Source organism: Oryzias latipes, chromosome 6 (genome assembly GCF_002234675.1).
Source record: "Oryzias latipes chromosome 6, ASM223467v1".
In the NCBI taxonomy this organism is placed as follows: Eukaryota; Metazoa; Chordata; class Actinopteri; order Beloniformes; family Adrianichthyidae; genus Oryzias; species Oryzias latipes.
This window is the reverse complement of record NC_019864.2, coordinates 30,478,043-30,495,232: the sequence shown is the minus strand read 5'-3', so window position 1 is coordinate 30,495,232 and position 17,190 is coordinate 30,478,043. Positions and strand designations below refer to the sequence as shown.

General features: G+C 48.1%; 1 protein-coding gene across 1 annotated transcript; it reads right to left on the bottom strand.

The window, feature by feature from the left end:
* Positions 1–12,229: 12,229 nt before the first annotated feature.
* Positions 12,230–17,190, bottom strand: uri1 (URI1, prefoldin like chaperone). Its single transcript, XM_023956110.1, has 11 exons — positions 16,798–17,190; positions 16,382–16,416; positions 15,327–15,405; positions 15,018–15,153; positions 14,066–14,157; positions 13,939–13,996; positions 13,669–13,843; positions 13,368–13,596; positions 13,142–13,293; positions 12,831–13,065; positions 12,230–12,756 (listed from the first exon to the last, which is right to left on the bottom strand). The coding sequence occupies exons 1-11, from the start codon at positions 16,870–16,872 to the stop codon at positions 12,559–12,561; spliced, it is 1,464 nt and encodes a 487-aa protein (XP_023811878.1). The 5' UTR covers positions 16,873–17,190; the 3' UTR covers positions 12,230–12,558.

The window sequence follows — 17,190 nt, the reverse complement described above, 5'->3', positions numbered from 1 at the left end:
GCTCCAGTCACGGGTCAGAACCGTGGGATTGGGTCAAATATTCAAGGATTGTGGAGAACCACAATGAGACGCACACTGGCTTGAATATTTATGTCTCTTCTACTGGCTGACTTTGAACATGCAGACTGAAAATCCTATGAAATGTTTTTTCCTGTGGGACCGGACTTAAAGTTATGATGGCTTTCAAAATTCCTGGAATTCCGTGGCTTACTGTGCTGCGGAGGACAAACGCCGCATTCATCATCACAAAGCGGACTTATGTGCGGACGGTTGAAGGCCGACGCCACGCTCGGCGCCCACCTGCACCTCACCGCAGCCCCACGCATCCGCCCGCAAAAAAAAAAAACAGCCGGCCCCATCATCCAGCAGGAGGGCGGCTGGAGCACTACTGCCCCACCCTGACCCCCCGCAAAAGATAGTGCCCATATACTTTCTGACAGGCAGATTAATGAAAGCCTATAGGAGCTCTTCTGTAGGCCCCCCCCAAAAGCCTGACGGAGACAGAATAGTCTAACCAGCACCATTCATTACTGCGGGAGCACAGAAAGAGCACACACAGCACTGACAAAACAGCTCCTTGTGAGTAATAGCTAAAGAACTCATAAAGGAATACATACACATTTGTTGTGGCTGCAGTAAATCTATGCCACTCCTTTTACAACCGTCAGAAATCTGGCTTGTGCCCTGTAAAAAGAAAAAAACCAAATGTGGCTTCCACGTTGTTGTTGGGCGGTGATGTGCCGTTATTTAGGAGTCAGCTATTTCATATGTTCAGTGAAAAGAGGCTTTCGATTAATTTTGTTTGTCTCGGTCCGTAATGCAGATTAGTGGCCTTGAATTCAAGGCAAAAGGGAAAATAAGCTCCCGTGGCAACATGCTTAAAGCTACAGGGGACGACATCTGCAAGTCAGAGCGAGAACAGCAGGTTTGCTAAGAGGCCACCAGCTGTGTGTGTGTGTGTGTGTGTGCGTGTGTGGGGTTGTGTACCTGTGAGAGCCTCAGCCGCTCACAGAGATACCAAGAAAGCCCGGCTGTCCTTGTGTCTGTGTGGTTCACACAACCTTTGCATTCCTCTGTTGCTCACACACACACACACACACACACACACACACACACACACAGGAGGAAATGCGCTCTTCCACGCCGTGGACTCACACACTGCCCTCCCGCTTTCACACACGTGCGTGTAGAAGGTATTTTAAATCACTAATGTGTAAACAGTTGCTCCTGTTTGCACGGACCACCTGTTCTCTCTGGACACAAACAAAGCTTCGGTGGGCGGCGGGTGAAACAGCAGAGTGGGCTGCGTAGGGTGGGGAGGCCTTTCCACATGGCGTGGGGCTGCATCAGATGGTTGGGGCCCTGCAGGGACGGCGGCCAGCTCCAACGTCAGAGTCTGAAGGAGCAGAACTCCTCCGATCCGCAGCACGCTCGGCCTGTCATGTTCTGCAGGAGAACCGTGATCTGACGTCTGCGTCTTAGGACCCCCTCCAAAGATTTGGGTGTTTAAACGGGTTCTTCTGCCATTTTTCTCATGATGGAAGACTTGTATAAAGAAAATTTGTTTTAAATTCCCCCTCTGATCATCTTTTTATCTATTTTCAAAGCATTCCCGGTGGTCTTTTTTTTATGATGATGCAGTTTTTAGCCAAAATCTGAATCTAGAATAACATTTCTGAGGAGTGGCAGGAGTTCCCCCATCATCCCTTTGTTCTCTCCCACTCTCTCTCTCTCTCTCTCCCACTAGCTTACAGCCCCTCACACCCCCAACCTAACATTAGCGGTGCAACAAAAATGGCAGCAACATCAGATCTATCCAACCGTCCAGTTCTGATCCAGATTCCAGCTCAGACCAGGAAAACAAAGACATTCATGGATCTGTTTGTCTGCTGGTGGATGCATCAGAAAGGGGCGGAGCATGAAGACTTTGGCCCCGCCCAGCGTAGCATCTATGTCACTGCTACAGGTGTTTTTCAAACTGCCTTTTTTCATCACAATTTGAATAAAGAAAAACTCAAAAATGCAATTTTGAGCTTAATTTCCTTTATATTTGTCAGAAAAACGCCACAAGAACAAGATCCAAACACCAAAAACTTGCCGTTTGAAAAAACACCTGTAGCAGTGACATATGTGCTGCAATGGGCGGGGCCAAAGTCTTCATGCTCCGCCCCTTCCTGATGCATCCGCTGTCAGACCAACAGATCCATAAACGTCTTTGTTTCCCTGGTCTGAGCTGGAATCTGGATCAGAACTGGACGACTGGATGGATCTGAAACCGCTGCCATTTTTGTTGCACCAATAACATTAGCTTGGGGGTGTGAGGAAAGAGTGTAAACAGTGATGGGGAGGGCAAGGGAGGTTGCTCTGCCTAAAACTCAGGTGAACTCCTGCAGAAACTATGTCCTAGAAAACGACACAGGTTTATAGATTTTGTCCAAAAACGGCATCATCATCATCATTGAGAGACCTCTGGGAATGTGACCAAAGTCGGACTTTCAGCATTTGCAAATGGGGAAGGAGCAGAGAGAAACCAGATCTGCTCAGAGTTGCAGAAGCACTCGAAGGCACTAAAACAAAAGTCATTAAACGAGTCATCACAAAATCACAGCAGGACTCTGGTAATACCACTTACAGTAGCTCATTAAGCTATGGCATCCACAGGAAAAGAAGTGCAAAACAAAGAGCATAATCCAAGGCGCATTAGCCGGGCTGATAATTCAATGAACTCTCATTTGGCAGCCATCTTGCCCCTGTGATGGTCTGTTTTTTCAGACTCCTTCATGAAGTTCTACCTCTCTCGGCCTCTCTCTCACACACAGCCTCCTTCCTTCTCTCCACAACAAAACATCCACCATTAGACAACGGGGTACCAGCGTAATTAGAAAATGACTTCCTTTGCAATCCTAGCTAAGTAGTTTACACACTGTAATTACAGGGACAAAATCATCTTTTCATCATTCCACTGATTGAGCTCATCAACCCAGTGGGATCCCAGGACTGAGCCCAGGCAACATCTGGGCTAAGAGAATTAGCCCCTTAGCTGAGCGGGCCTTGCTCAGCGGCAGGCGGAGCGGCGTGAAGGCCGGACATGGTCGGGGCGCCGAGAGTGCACAGCCACTGCTCCCATCTCTGGTTCCCACGCCTCCGAACCTCCCGTATCAGACGTTCACTCCCCTCCAGCTCAGCTGAAGCGATGAAGATTGACCTTGATGTGCAGCAATACATTTTTCATGGGGGGGGGGGCTGTGTTCTCTGCAGCTCTCCCAAGAAGCGCACGTGGTCCAGGAGCTGAAGGTGAAGTGGTTTTGCTGCGTCCTGCGGATGGATGGGATGTGTGCAGCGCAGGCAAGTGTTTAATGTGGCAGCTGTTAGCCTGGTGGATTTTCACTAATCACTCTCTCCTGATTACTATGATGAGTGTATGATGCTCTTAAATAATCAACCCGCAATGAAAAAAAAAGAAAAATAATTATCATCATCTCCCTAAGTAGTGCAGCTGCACCCGCCTGCAATAATTACAACTAAAACAGGGCGCCTTCTCTCGTCACTTACAACCACTTATTATTAGAGATAACGCTAATTGGTGCAGTGGTGGGCGACAATCCTTCAAGGGGTTCATCGTAAAAAGCCAAACCTTGAAAGTTATGGCCCATTAGAGGTCCTAAAGCCAAGGTAGGGTATTAAACACGCCGTGCTGAGACACGCCGATAACATGAGCCGGGGGAGTAGTAGACGTCCTATCAGTAGCCCCTCGGTTTCCTCGCCGCCTTGCCCTCACTCCACCCTTCCCCCACGCATGGTATCAGCCTGGCAGACACAATTAACATTTTCATAAAAACAATTCCCTGCCTCCAATAGTCCAATGTAATTTGTTTTCCATCTCTGTTCATTAATCATTGTTTAAATCGGTGAGCCATCCCCTCCACTCTGCCATCTGCACTCAGCTGTGTTACAGATATGACACCTTCCCTCTTAATGGGAGCTGACAGCCAGGAGAGGAGGCCCGTGGAAAATGGCTTCCTGCATGTGCACTTCCACCTCACACACCGCCAGCAGGTACCACCGGGGGTATCTAATGGGCTCTGATTAATCTCAAAGGCAAACAACGTCACATACAGCACTGAACAGCGGAGCCACTGGATCAGAAGAACCACGCAGGCGACCCTCAGAACAACGGCGGCACATTCCACTTTCTGGTGAACAGTTTAAATTCGTTCAGTCTTTCTACAATATGCTATTGTTTTCCTGGAATTGGGAGCAAGGTTATTAATTATTCACTGTTGTGTTCTCATATGAGGGGGGCTACACTTTTCACTGGGTTGCCTCATAGCTCAAATACTTAAGGCCATGATGCTCGGGCAAATTTCACGAGGCAACATCACAGGGATGGGTTTTTTTTTTATCAAAGTTTCCTGAAGAGTTTTTTTTTTGGAGGGATCGAAAATGTTCCGATTGGATCAGAAGTTTCTGGGGGGGGGGGTTCAGCTCAGAGAAAGACAAACAACTTTTGCTTTTTTTCTTTCATTTTTTTCTGCTCCAAGCGGTTTTAAGCCTAAAGTCTAAACAGCCTCAGCATTGTTGCAGGGAGAAAATCCCGCTCAGTGTGGTGGCATGAGGGTGCCAAAAAGTTCATCTGGCCTGTTGATTTCACCATGGATTACAGATATTCACATCACGTGCCTGATGTTCAAACAAGTGCTACTGTCTGGGGAGAAAGTTGCCAAGAGGAGCTTTGTGGTGTGAGCTTTATGAGTTTACAGCAGCATAATGAGAAAACAGGCTATAGTTCATACCCAATTACAGCCCCCCCTCCCCCTAAGAAAGATTCTCATTATTTCCTAAAGGTGATCCCCCCCCCTCTTTATCCATGAAAGGGGCCTCAGATTAGCAGCATCTCCCTGACTTTTTCTTTTTTTAGGGAGGTGTTTCTAACAGGGGCAGCGGCAGTAAATGATGTGTGTATTCAAAGCTGAATATTTCATGTTGATTGATCGTCCTGACTGCCACCCACCTGCTCCTCCTCCTGTCCCACCGGAGCTGGCACGAGGAGAATTCAGTAATTGAGAAGAGCAGAGCCTGGTCTCTCTTTGCGCACATATGACAGATGGGGCATCATCGCTTCAAAGGAGAGCATTTGGAAACAGGATGGGGATGCAGGGCGAGGGGGGGCTTTCGAAGTATAGCTGTGCCACTTTAGTCTGTACAGGTGACAGCTACAGAAAGGTGACAGTACCTGCCGCGGGCAGACATTTGATTAATGTTGGGCTGCTGTTGTAAAAACACATCACGTTCACCTGAAGAGACACCTTTAGGCTCAGACAAGTTGTTTTTTTCACTTATTCATTTGTGTCTTTATCATATCGTATCATCATATTATCATCAAGATGTTTTCTTGGCAGAAAACGTTAAAAAATATATCCCAAACAATCCGGTTCACCACAGAACGGCATCATCAGCCGCTGCTCCAAAGACGCAGAAAATCCACGACAACTCAGCCGCGCGCGCCATTACTTGGGCTATTTCACCAGCATGAGCATTATTTTAAAAAGCAACACATAACAGAGGCATCACCGGGAGAACCGGGGCTTCCAGAACCGTTTGAAACTTTTCACCAATAACTTAATCCGTGCGCGGGCGTGGACGGACGCGTCTCTTACCTGGACTACTTCCGCGAGGCGCCGACGCCGCTCGGTGACAGATGGAGTTTTGGGGGAGAGTGATGTGGAGCGGGATGACTGAGTGACGCGCTGCGCGCCGCGCGCTTTATCATGAACGCCCAGCGCTCACGAGAGCGCCAGCTTTCCCTCGAATTGCCCCCTTTCCGCTTCCCACCCCCCACCCCCCAAAAAAATGCCCCGAATCGTTGCTGCCGGTGGAAGTCCGGGGAGCAGAGCGCCTTGCGCCGTTAGTATTTCCAGCTGAAGGTAAGAGGTAATGCAATCTCATTAAGAAAAATGACTCGGGATACTTCGACATGTCCTGAAGCTGTATGTCTCCCTCATCTGGTGGCCACTGGAAGTCTAACAGACGGTCTGGCACCGTGCGTAAAATGCGCACTGGCGTCTCCAGGACACACACTTCCCCACTCCTCTTTTCTTGTTTAAGAATTCGTTTAAGACTGTGCGTGACACGTTTCCCTTTTATTCAGTTGTTTATTTGTTTGTTTATTTATTTTAAGGTGAAGTTTTGAGAGGATGTGGCTGATTGTGTGTTGCAGTTTTTACGAGCTCTGCTGACATCCTACAATCTGCTCTCGAAGCTTTTCCTCCTGAAGCTGTTCCCCCTGAAGCTTCTCCCTCTGAAGCTTTTCCTCCTGATGCTTTTTCTCTGGAGGCTTTTCCTCCTGAAGCTGTTTCTCCTAAAGCTTTTCCTCGAGAGGCTTTTCCCCCTGAAGCTTCTCCCTCTGAAGCTTTTCCTCCTGATGCTTTTTCTCTGGAGGCTTTTCCTCGAGAGGCTTTTCCCGCTGAAGCTTTTCCCTCCAGAGGCTTTTGCCCCTGAAGCGTTTTATCCTGAAGCTTTTCCCCCTGAAGCTTTTCCTCTTGAACCTTTTCCTCTTGAAGCTTTTCCTCCTGATGCTTTTTCTCTGGAGGCTTTTCCTCGAGAGGCTTTTCCCCCTGAAGCTTTTCCCTCCAGAGGCTTTTGCCCCTGAAGCGTTTTATCCTGAAGCTTTTCCCCCTGAAGCTTTTCCTCTTGAACCTTTTCCTCTTGAAGCTTTTCCTCTGGAGGCTTTTGCCCCTGAAGCTTCTCCCTCTGAAGCTTTTCCTCCTGATGCTTTTTCTCTGGAGGCTTTTCCTCGAGAGGCTTTTCCCGCTGAAGCTTTTCCCTCCAGAGGCTTTTGCCCCTGAAGCGTTTTATCCTGAAGCTTTTCCCCCTGAAGCTTTTCCTCTTGAACCTTTTCCTCTTGAAGCTTTTCCTCCTGATGCTTTTTCTCTGGAGGCTTTTCCTCCTGAAGCTGTTTCTCCTAAAGCTTTTCCTCGAGAGGCTTTTCCCCCTGAAGCTTCTCCCTCTGAAGCTTTTCCTCCTGATGCTTTTTCTCTGGAGGCTTTTCCTCGAGAGGCTTTTCCCGCTGAAGCTTTTCCCTCCAGAGGCTTTTGCCCCTGAAGCGTTTTATCCTGAAGCTTTTCCCCCTGAAGCTTTTCCTCTTGAACCTTTTCCTCTTGAAGCTTTTCCTCCTGATGCTTTTTCTCTGGAGGCTTTTCCTCGAGAGGCTTTTCCCGCTGAAGCTTTTCCCTCCAGAGGCTTTTGCCCCTGAAGCGTTTTATCCTGAAGCTTTTCCCCCTGAAGCTGTTTCTCCTAAAGCTTTTCCTCGAGAGGCTTTTCCCCCTGAAGCTTCTCCCTCTGAAGCTTTTCCTCCTGATGCTTTTTCTCTGGAGGCTTTTCCTCGAGAGGCTTTTCCCGCTGAAGCTTTTCCCTCCAGAGGCTTTTGCCCCTGAAGCGTTTTATCCTGAAGCTTTTCCTCCTGAAGCTGTTTCTCCTAAAGCTTTTCCTCGAGAGGCTTTTCCCCCTGAAGCTTCTCCCTCTGAAGCTTTTCCTCCTGATGCTTTTTCTCTGGAGGCTTTTCCTCGAGAGGCTTTTCCCGCTGAAGCTTTTCCCTCCAGAGGCTTTTGCCCCTGAAGCGTTTTATCCTGAAGCTTTTCCTCCTGAAGCTGTTTCTCCTAAAGCTTTTCCTCGAGAGGCTTTTCCCCCTGAAGCTTCTCCCTCTGAAGCTTTTCCTCCTGATGCTTTTTCTCTGGAGGCTTTTCCTCGAGAGGCTTTTCCCGCTGAAGCTTTTCCCTCCAGAGGCTTTTGCCCCTGAAGCGTTTTATCCTGAAGCTTTTCCCCCTGAAGCTTTTCCTCTTGAACCTTTTCCTCTTGAAGCTTTTCCTCTGGAGGCTTTTGCCCCTGAAGCTTTTCCCTCTGAAGCTTTTCCTCCTGATGCTTTTTCTCTGGAGGCTTTTCCTCGAGAGGCTTTTGCCCCTGAAGCTTTTCCCTCCAGAGGCTTTTGCCCCTGAAGCGTTTTATCCTGAAGCTTTTCCCCCTGAAGCTTTTCCTCTTGAACCTTTTCATCTTGAAGCTTTTCCTCCTGATGCTTTTTCTCTGGAGGCTTTTCCTCGAGAGGCTTTTCCCCCTGAAGCTTTTCCCTCCAGAGGCTTTTGCCCCTGAAGCGTTTTATCCTGAAGCTTTTGCCCCTGAAGCTTTTCCTCTTGAACCTTTTCCTCTTGAAGCTTTTCCTCTTGAAGCTGTTTCTCCCAAGCTTTTCCTCCAGAGGTTTTCCCCCTGAAGCTTTTCCACTGGAGGCTTTTCCTCCTGAAGCTTTTCCTTCAGAGGCTTTTGCCCCTGAAGTTTTTCCTCTTGAAGTTTTTCCTCTTGAAGCTTTTCCTCAAGAAGCTGTTCCTCCCAAAGCTTTTCCTCCGGAGGCTTTTCCTCATGAAGCTTTTCCTCTTAAAGCTTTTCCCGCAAGAGGCTTTTCCCCCTGAAGCTTTTCCCCCTGAAGCTTTTCCTCTGGAGGCTTTTGCCCCTGAAGTTTTTTCTCTTGAAGTTTTTCCTCTTGAAGCTTTTCCTCGAGAAGCTGATCATCCCAAAGCTTTTCCCTCCAGAGGCTATTCCCCCGAGAAGCTTTTCCTCCTGAAGAATTTCCTCCTGAAGCTTTTCCCCCTGAAGTTTTTCCACTTGAAGCTTTTCCTCTTTAAGCTTTTCCTCGAGAAGCTGTTCCTCCCAAAGCTTTTCCCTCTAGGGGCTTTTCCCCCTGATGCTTTTCCTCTTGAAGCTGTTCCTCCCAAAGCTTTTCCTCCTGAAGCTTTTCCTTCTGAAGCTGTTCCCCCTGAAGCTTTTCCCTCCAGAGGCTATTCCCCCGTGAAGCATTTCCTCCTGAAGAATTTCCTCCTGAAGCTTTTCCCCCTGAAGTTTTTCCTCTTGAAGCTTTTCCTCTTGAAGCTTTTCCTCTTGAAGCTGTTCCTCCCAAAGCTTTTCCTCCTGAAGCTTTTCCTTCTGAAGCTGTTCCCCCTGAAGCTGTTCCTCCAAAAGCTTTTCCTCCTGAAGCTTTTCCTCCTGAAGCATTTCCTCCTGAAGAATTTCCTCCTGAAGCTTTTCCCCCTGAAGTTTTTCCTCTTGAAGCTTTTCCTCTTGAAGCTTTTCCTCTTGAAGCTGTTTCTCCCAAAGCTTTTCCTCCAGAGGCTTTTCCCCCTGAAGCTTTTCCTCTGGAGGCTTTTCCTCCTGAAGCTTTTCCTCCAGAGGCTTTTGCCCCTGAAGTTTTTTCTCTTGAAGTTTTTCCTCTTGAAGCTTTTCTTCTAGAAGCTTTTCCTCGAGAAGCTGTTCATCCCAAAGCTTTTCCCTCCAGAGGCTATTCCCCCATGAAGCATTTCCTCCTGAAGCTTTTCCCCCTGAAGTTTTTCCTCTTGAAGCTTTTCCTCTTGAAGCTTTTCCTCGAGAAGCTGTTCCTCCCAAAGCTTTTCCTCCGGAGGCTTTTCCCCCTGAAGTTTTTCCTCTTGAAGCTTTTCCTCTTGAAGCTTTTCCTCTTGAAGCTGTTTCTCCCAAAGCTTTTCCTCCAGAGGCTTTTCCCCCTGAAGCTTTTCCTCTGGAGGCTTTTCCTCCTGAAGCTTTTCCTCTGGAGGCTTTTCCTCCTGAAGCTTTTCCTCCAGAGGCTTTTGCCCCTGAAGTTTTTTCTCTTGAAGTTTTTCCTCTTGAAGCTTTTCTTCTAGAAGCTTTTCCTCGAGAAGCTGTTCATCCCAAAGCTTTTCCCTCCAGAGGCTATTCCCCCATGAAGCATTTCCTCCTGAAGCTTTTCCCCCTGAAGCTTTTCCTCTTGAAGCTTTTCCTCGAGAAGCTGTTCCTCCCAAAGCTTTTCCCTCCAGAGGCTTTTCCGCCTGAAGCTTCTCCCTCTGAAGCTTCTTGTCCTGACAGCATAAAAAAAGCAACAGATTTTCACTCCTCCCCTCTTCTTCTACCTTAATTAGCAGATCAAGTGCAGCTCCTCCTGCGACTCTTTGCTCCATCAGGTTTCAGTTGCAGCGCAGGAGATTCTTTTCCTTAACCTGTCATTTTTTTCTCAAGTGGACCCCCCCCCCCCCCCTCCAGGAACACCTGTCCGGACAGCAATACCTGCTTGACTCCTTCATCTCTCTACTTTTAAAACCCCCCTAATCCCTGAAGCGTAGATCTTTGTGCTCATTCCGGTCTGCGTGATGGTTTTCTTTGAAACGGGTTCTGCTGTGTTCCAGCACCTTCTGCTCCTCCGCAGCTTAACCCACATAAGTCCATCGATCTGTGTCTCACCAACAAAACGCCGGCGAGGTAAGCGTTGCCTAATCTGTCCTGGATTTTCATATTGGAGAAATAATCCTGATGAAAGGGCTGGAGGGGGGAGTCACCTCAGGACCACGTGTAAAAGCTTCTCATCAGAGACCTGCACCCCCACCATTTACCTCAATAGGGAGTGATAGCCCTTCAACTCGTAAGCCACCGCTTTAATTAAAGACGAAGAAAACGGACGGATTAATTTTAATTTGAATTTATTTTTTTAAAATGTACAGTCAGGTGAGTTCTGAGGGTTCAGGTGAAGAGACAGCCCCCCCCCCCCCCCCCCCCCCCCCCCCCATCACCTGCAGGCTCATCACACCCACCATCAGAGTCAGCAAGAGGAAGGAGGATTAATTCATGAAAATATATATTTATTAAAAGGATTCTTTAATCATTTCTATTCAATTTCAATTGTATTTGTATAGCCCAAATTAACAACTACGGTTGTCTCGATGGCCTTCGTAAATGTCAAAAACAAGAACTAAAACATTAAAATAACATTTTACCTGTGAAAATCCACAATTACATACGGAAATCTGAACATTTAAAGCAAGAAGAAATTTGATAAAAAATGGAGCTTTCCTAAAATAATGCAAACAATCCAATCCTCATCTGATCTATTGTAAAAGTTTTCCCAGTGGTCTTTAAATTATGATTATGCAGTTTGTGGCCAAAATCCCAAAACCTGTGTCGTTTTCTGGGACATAGTGTCCAGCCGGACCCTTTAGATCCAGATTCCAGCTCAGACTAGACGTTATGGGTCTATTGGTCTGCAGGTGGATGATCAGAGAGGGGCGGGGCATGTAGCTTGTGGCTCCGCCCAGCGCATTTTACGTCACAAATACAATCTTTATCCAAATGACATTTTTTTTATGCAGATTTGGATAAAGACATAGTCAGAATGTTAATCTTAAATTCTTTCATTTCTGTCCATCATTACAAAACTGCTACAAGAACATGTCAGAAACACCAAAGACACGGTTTTCATCACAGTGGCTCTTTTATACGAGAAGTCCAGTTAATAATCTACAGTCTAGTTTTCTAACAGACTGTAATTGAACAGAAAAATAATATGGTCCACTACAAAACCAGGTTTGTTCAATCTGTGAGGGAAACGATGTAAAATCACCAAAGACAAAAAAACTGAAGGGATTTTATTCCTAAATTCACCTTTCAGGTCCGTTTGATTCCACTTTCAGACGACAAATGTCCTTTTTTTTGGTGATAAAGACCTGTTTTTACATCCATGAGAAAATGAAAACTTCCATCCATAAAACAGTAAATGTGAACAAAAACTTTTTTTCCTCAAGAAAAAAACCTTTTCATAGATTCTATCAACGTATTCATTTTTACATGAATTGATTAGGTTTTTTTTAAACCAATTCTACAACCTGGATTCAGACTCGTGTTTTATGAATCCTCGCCAAATAAATGTAGAGCAACTTTATGCTTAATTGTATTTAAATTCAACTAAAGCAAACATCTGAGTGAAACAAGAAGCTGCTTCATGGACACAAAAGGAAAAGTTCCTCCTGATAAACGTTGGTGAGATGTTTTTTCTCCAGAAGAAATTCAGCAATTTCTCCCATTTAATCCACTCTGTAAACCCAACAAATGCAAACCACACATTCGTTTCTCAAATTCAACAGTTTTTGGCAACAAATGAATAAAATCCTTTAAAGAAACATGTTTTTTATCAAGGACTCAGACAGGAAATGCTGTTCAAACATAAATGTGCACAACAATCTGTCACTTTGTTGGAAAAGGCGGTTTAATTCACGTAAATAACTCCATGTTTTTTATGCTGGCGTGCAACGACGGCAGAAAAGCGGGACATAACCTGATTCTGATGCGCAGAAACACAACAAAGCCCTGTGGGCGAATAGGAGAGCAGGAGAGATCCACATCTACCCATTCATTTTTTCTCTCACAAAACACAAAGAAAGCAACACCAGAGCTTTGAATCCTTTATTTTCCGGCTACATTTCATCAATATTTCCTTATTTTCTTACTGCAGAGAGGAAAACATACATTCACCAGGCAGGTCCACAGGTAAAAAAAGCAACATGGCCGCCCCTGGTTCTGACAAAGAGAGGAAGGCCACGGCGCCCAGAGCCTGCAGCCAGACTCACCTGGCGGCTCAACGCGTCACAAACGCAGCAACAAGAGACGCATCTATGTGGCTACTGCACGCTTCCCGGGGAATGCTGGGAAAGCGGCGTGGTTACAGTAAGGAAATATAAAAGTTGTTTACTGGTGAAAGAATAATCTCATCTTCAAATGTCATTTCTGCTGCAACCTGGCAGCTTTAAACTTTGACAATCTTTTAGACGCCTCCGGCGGCACCGGCGGCGGCGTGACGTCCGACGCCACCTCCTCCTGCTTCCTCTCTGGGATGGTGGGCAGCGCGGGGGGCAGGATGGTCAGGTGGGGGACTCCTGTGGGCATGGGGTCCTTCTCTATCACCGTCCCGGAAAAGGCCTGGGAGGAGAAGAAAAGCCGTCAGCCGGGAAACCTTCGCGCCGGACGCGCGCCGCCACGGCGTCTGCGTTCACCTCGAAGCGGCTCAGCAGAGGCCCGGCGGTGGGGCTGTCCTCCTCCGTGACGCCGTCGCTCGTGTCGCTGTGCGTGGCCTCGTCGTGGCTGAAGCTCCGCCCCGTCACGCGCCGCTCCTCAAAGTCGGCGGCGCTGCTCTCGCTGGTGTCACTGCACACGCTGTTCTCTCGACTGCGAGACTTCAGGATGGACTTTCTGGGGACGGGCTCGCCGTTCCTCACGTCCACAAAGAGCCTGAGCAAACACAAACGCCATCAGCACGCCGAACAACCGCATGGTGGTGAGCTGCAGCTGCTAGCCCCTCCCACACCTGTAAACGTCCGCTGGAGACGTGATTTTGTGGAGCTCGTGGTGAGCGTGCCCGTTGCTGTGGCCGTTCTTCTTCTTCCTCTTTGAATGCTCCTTCTGCTCCTTCCTCTCGCTGAACTTCAGCGTGGTGTTCTTTCCCGTGTTGATTCTCACCTGAAACACAGGTGAAGCTGTTCAACGCGGACGCCGCGGAGCAAAGAGCCCCCGCCCCCCATCTGTAAACGCACCTTCTTCGGTTCAACTGTGTGAGAGAAGAAGATGGTGGGGAGACAGCTGCCTTCCTCCTCCTGCTCGTCATCTTCTGCTTTCCGGTTGGGGAGTGGAGGGTCGCTGTGGGGGGCGGGGCTCCAGCCGGGCTTCAGGCCGTTGACGGGAGGCGCGCAGGCGGCCTCCTTCTCCTCCTCTGAGGAAGACGAGGATGAGTCGTCGCCGTTCGTGTCGGCGGTATCGGACAATCTGAGGAGAAACATATCAGTTGGGATCCTCTGAAGTTCAGCTCTTTAGCACAGAGGAGGAGGCGGAGTCTACCTGTCCTGCTCGTCCTGCAGCTCCTCCAGTCTTTCAAGTTCATCCAACCGGCGCCACAGCTCCTCCTCGGTCATGGTTCCTGTCCCTCCTTCCTTCTCCTCTTCCTCCTCGTTTAGATCAACCACGACGTCCAGCTTTGGTTTGGAGTTTGGTTTGTGAGCTATTCTCTGCTTCCCTGTGAGAAGAAGCAAACGTCACTCTGCTGAAGGAGAACCGTCTTTAATCACAGCGAGGAAGAGGAGGAGGAGGAAGAACGTTCTGTGAAGATACCTTTGCTGGCGGTGGAGCTCGTGACCTCCTCTCTGATGTCCACAAACTCTCCTTTATTCTACAGCCGAGAGTCAATAGATTAGTGTGTGTGTGTTCGTGTGTGAGGACTCGCAGAAACGCCACGTACGGCCGACATGGTCTCCAGATCCTTGGCGAGCCCAACCCGCGCTTCAAAGTTCTTCCTGGTCTTGGCGAGGTCGTCCAGTTCTTTCTTCACGTCTGGAACACAGAAGCATTTTCATGAGAGAAGGCGGCGACGGCGCTCCGACAACAACGAGAACGCGCAGAGGCTGGCGGCGGCGGCGGCAGGGCGCCGTGAAACGTGCATCGCTGTGACGAGCAGCTGCTGAAGAGTTAAAACCCCCAAACAAGGCGAGGAAAAGCGCGAGGGGGGGGGAGAAAAATGATGACACAAACAGTTCATAATATCTTCTGCCCTGAATGCTACTCCGGATCATTAAATCTTCACAACAATTAAGCCCTTTCACTAATAGCAGCAGAGGGCCCTTGTTTCCATGGCGATGGCGAGCCCCTCCAGTCAGTGCATCAACTGGAAGTGAGGAAAGGTCAAACGCAGAAGGCCAGACAGCTCAGCCGCTGTCTGACACATTTCAGCTCGCTGTGTTTGCATTACAGCACTTAGCTGTGTAATAGCAGGGATGGCGGGGGTCAGGAGAGGGGGGGGCGGGGGGGGGGCATTTCTGCTTCACTAAACAGTCTAATAATGTTCAAATCAGAGAGGGTTTTTTTATGTGGAGGTAAAGGCTGTAGCGTCCGGACAACACGCCAAACGACCATAGCGGTCTATAACCTGGCCACAAAAGTGTGGTGGTGGGGGGGGGGGGGGGGGGGGGCTAAGCCTGCAGCCGTCACTGACGTAAAGAACGAGTCCAAACGCTTTTACACAAAGACGTACTTCATCCTGAGCCCAGAAACGTCTGTAAAGTAAAGCTCAGGCTGTCGGAATGTGACGCACTGCCGCCCCCCGCTGGAGACGCCGCCGCTCTGCAGCCACAGGCCGCCGCTCTGCAGCCACAGGCCGCCGCTCTGCAGCCACACGCCGCCGTTCAGAAACTCACGCTTCATCCTGTGATCCACCACCGCTTGGGCTTGTTTGGCCGAACACTTGGCGAACCAGTTGTCGCCCAGCAACACGGTGACCTCGTTGGTGCGCACCAGCTTGCCGGGCGTGAAGGCCAGCGGGCCGAAGGGCACCTGCTCACAGCACAAGGAGGCCCGGACGGGCCACAGAACAGAACCGGGTTAGTCAGAGCAGCTGACAGGAAGTGGGCGCGAACATGGAGCAAACGGGAGACACAGAACTTCCAGTAAAGTTTTGGTTTTTGGGTCACTCTGTAAACTTGTCAAGTGAAACGGCGAGCGCTCACCATGATGTCATAGGAGAGCCGGTCTGGGAGGGTTTTGAGTCGATCGCTGAGCGCGTCGTAATCACCCGACACCTTCATCCTGCAGGTCGGGTCACAGAAATATTCAGAATTTAACCCAATTGATGCGATTTGGGTATAAAATGATGAGTAAAGTTAAAGGATGTTATTGCTCAGATGGCCACAAGGGGGCAATGACAATCATCTATAAGGAAAACTACTTTAAACCAAAACATCTTAACTTTTATTAACTTGCATTAGAGATTAAAAAAAACTTTTACGCCTTCATGAAGACTGTAAACAAAACCAAAATAAATGACTGCTGAAAATCTTTAAGGAAAAAAGGACATTTAAATGCATTTAAACTACATTTTTACAAGAGTATAACTCACAAAATAACCTGAAAGTTTATAGTTTATATAGTAAAAAAAACAGAGCAGAAAAAATAAACGTTTCCCTAAACAAATAAACGCCAATTATTACCTAATTTCTTAAGATTATTCGCCTGGTGCGAGTAAACGATGTCAACCTCATCAGATAGTGGAGTTTAAATTGGCTGATCTGGTTTGTTTTTTGCATCTTTCTGAATTATTTTGTTCTCATACATCCTAGAAAATGAAAGAGAAAGCAAAGAAAAAGGGGAGAATTCTGCAAAAATATGGAAGTTGCTAACGGACCACAAAAGGAAATGTTGCATCAGGGCCGACTGTGGGCGAGGGACGGTTTAGGAGCTAAACTAGTCTTCTGTGGGGGCGTGTCTCCATGGTAAAGCAGGGTGGCGGAAGTATCATGCTGTGGCGATAGACTGCTAAATCCTAGAAAAACTTTTGTCTTTGCCATATGAGGAAAATAATATGGGAAGCTTTAACCGTCAAGTTCTAAAATTGAAAATGCGATCATCTAAATCCATGACTGCAGCTTAAAAAAAAGGGAGGGGGGTTATTCTCCTGCAAACTTTGAGCGTCTTTGTTGCATTCATATCCAAGTCGTACACATTCACACTCAAAGCAGAGAGGAAACCGTAGAAGAGGAGAAACTTTCAGGACTGTGCAGCTTACCAATGCTGAATCCGTGAGTCACAGTCTTTCACCACCTGATGCAGGAAAAAAATGCTTTCATGAACAACATGACACGTTCAACACAACATACATGTTTTCATGCTATCAAACTGAGTTTTGTGTTCCTTATTAGCCAAACAGAGAGAAAGAGAGAGAGAGAGAAAAAACAGAAGTTAGCAGCAAAGGCAGCCTGTAAACATGGAGTCTGAAACCAAACAACCTGCAGGAGTAAAAGCTCAGGTAAAGGTTTGGGGGAGGGGCTTGTGGGTTGATCTAATTCACCTGAAGCAGGGCAAAGAAAAGAAACGAATCTTCTTTCTCCGTATTTGCGGCTCATGTCTGCAGAGGAGGATGTTTTCAGAAGGAAACAAGCCTCGTGGCCCGCAGCTGCAGATCTGCTCACGCGCTCCTCTTACCTTCTCGTGCTCCTCTCGGAGCCTGTGAACCCCGCCGAGGGGCTTCATGTTCGCTTTACCTCCTCCTCCAGCCATCCTTACTCCGCACGTGCACAGGTGCCTTGGGGCTCTGAGGAGCACCAAAGCTCAGGGTTTGTTGTGAGTCCTAAAGAAGTGTTTATGAACGCAGCAGCAGCAGCTCCTCCGGAGGCCCGTCCCGCGCGCCTTCATCAACGGGGCATCGACGGTAATCCTCACGTCCGAAGGTGATATCATCTCACACGCTCATTTCACGGCTTCTGCATGATCTCCAAAAAAATCCGCCGAGTTTGGATCCAGAGGTTAGCAGAGAACTCCTCGCTTCTTTCGCTGTGCAGATCGACCCACAGGGGAAGAAACGGGAGCTGTTCCGGT

Bases quoted from the DNA above. Each gene is read 5' to 3' on its own strand.
- uri1 (XM_023956110.1), bottom strand. From the start codon at position 16,872: ATGGCTGGAGGAGGAGGTAAAGCGAACATGAAGCCCCTCGGCGGGGTT. The intron at 15,406-16,381 runs GTAAGCTGCACA...CCCGACCTGCAG, and splicing joins GACTCACGGATTCAGCATTG to GATGAAGGTGTCGGGTGATT. The intron at 13,844-13,938 runs GTATCTTCACAG...TTCTTCTCACAG, and splicing joins GAGCTCCACCGCCAGCAAAG to GGAAGCAGAGAATAGCTCAC.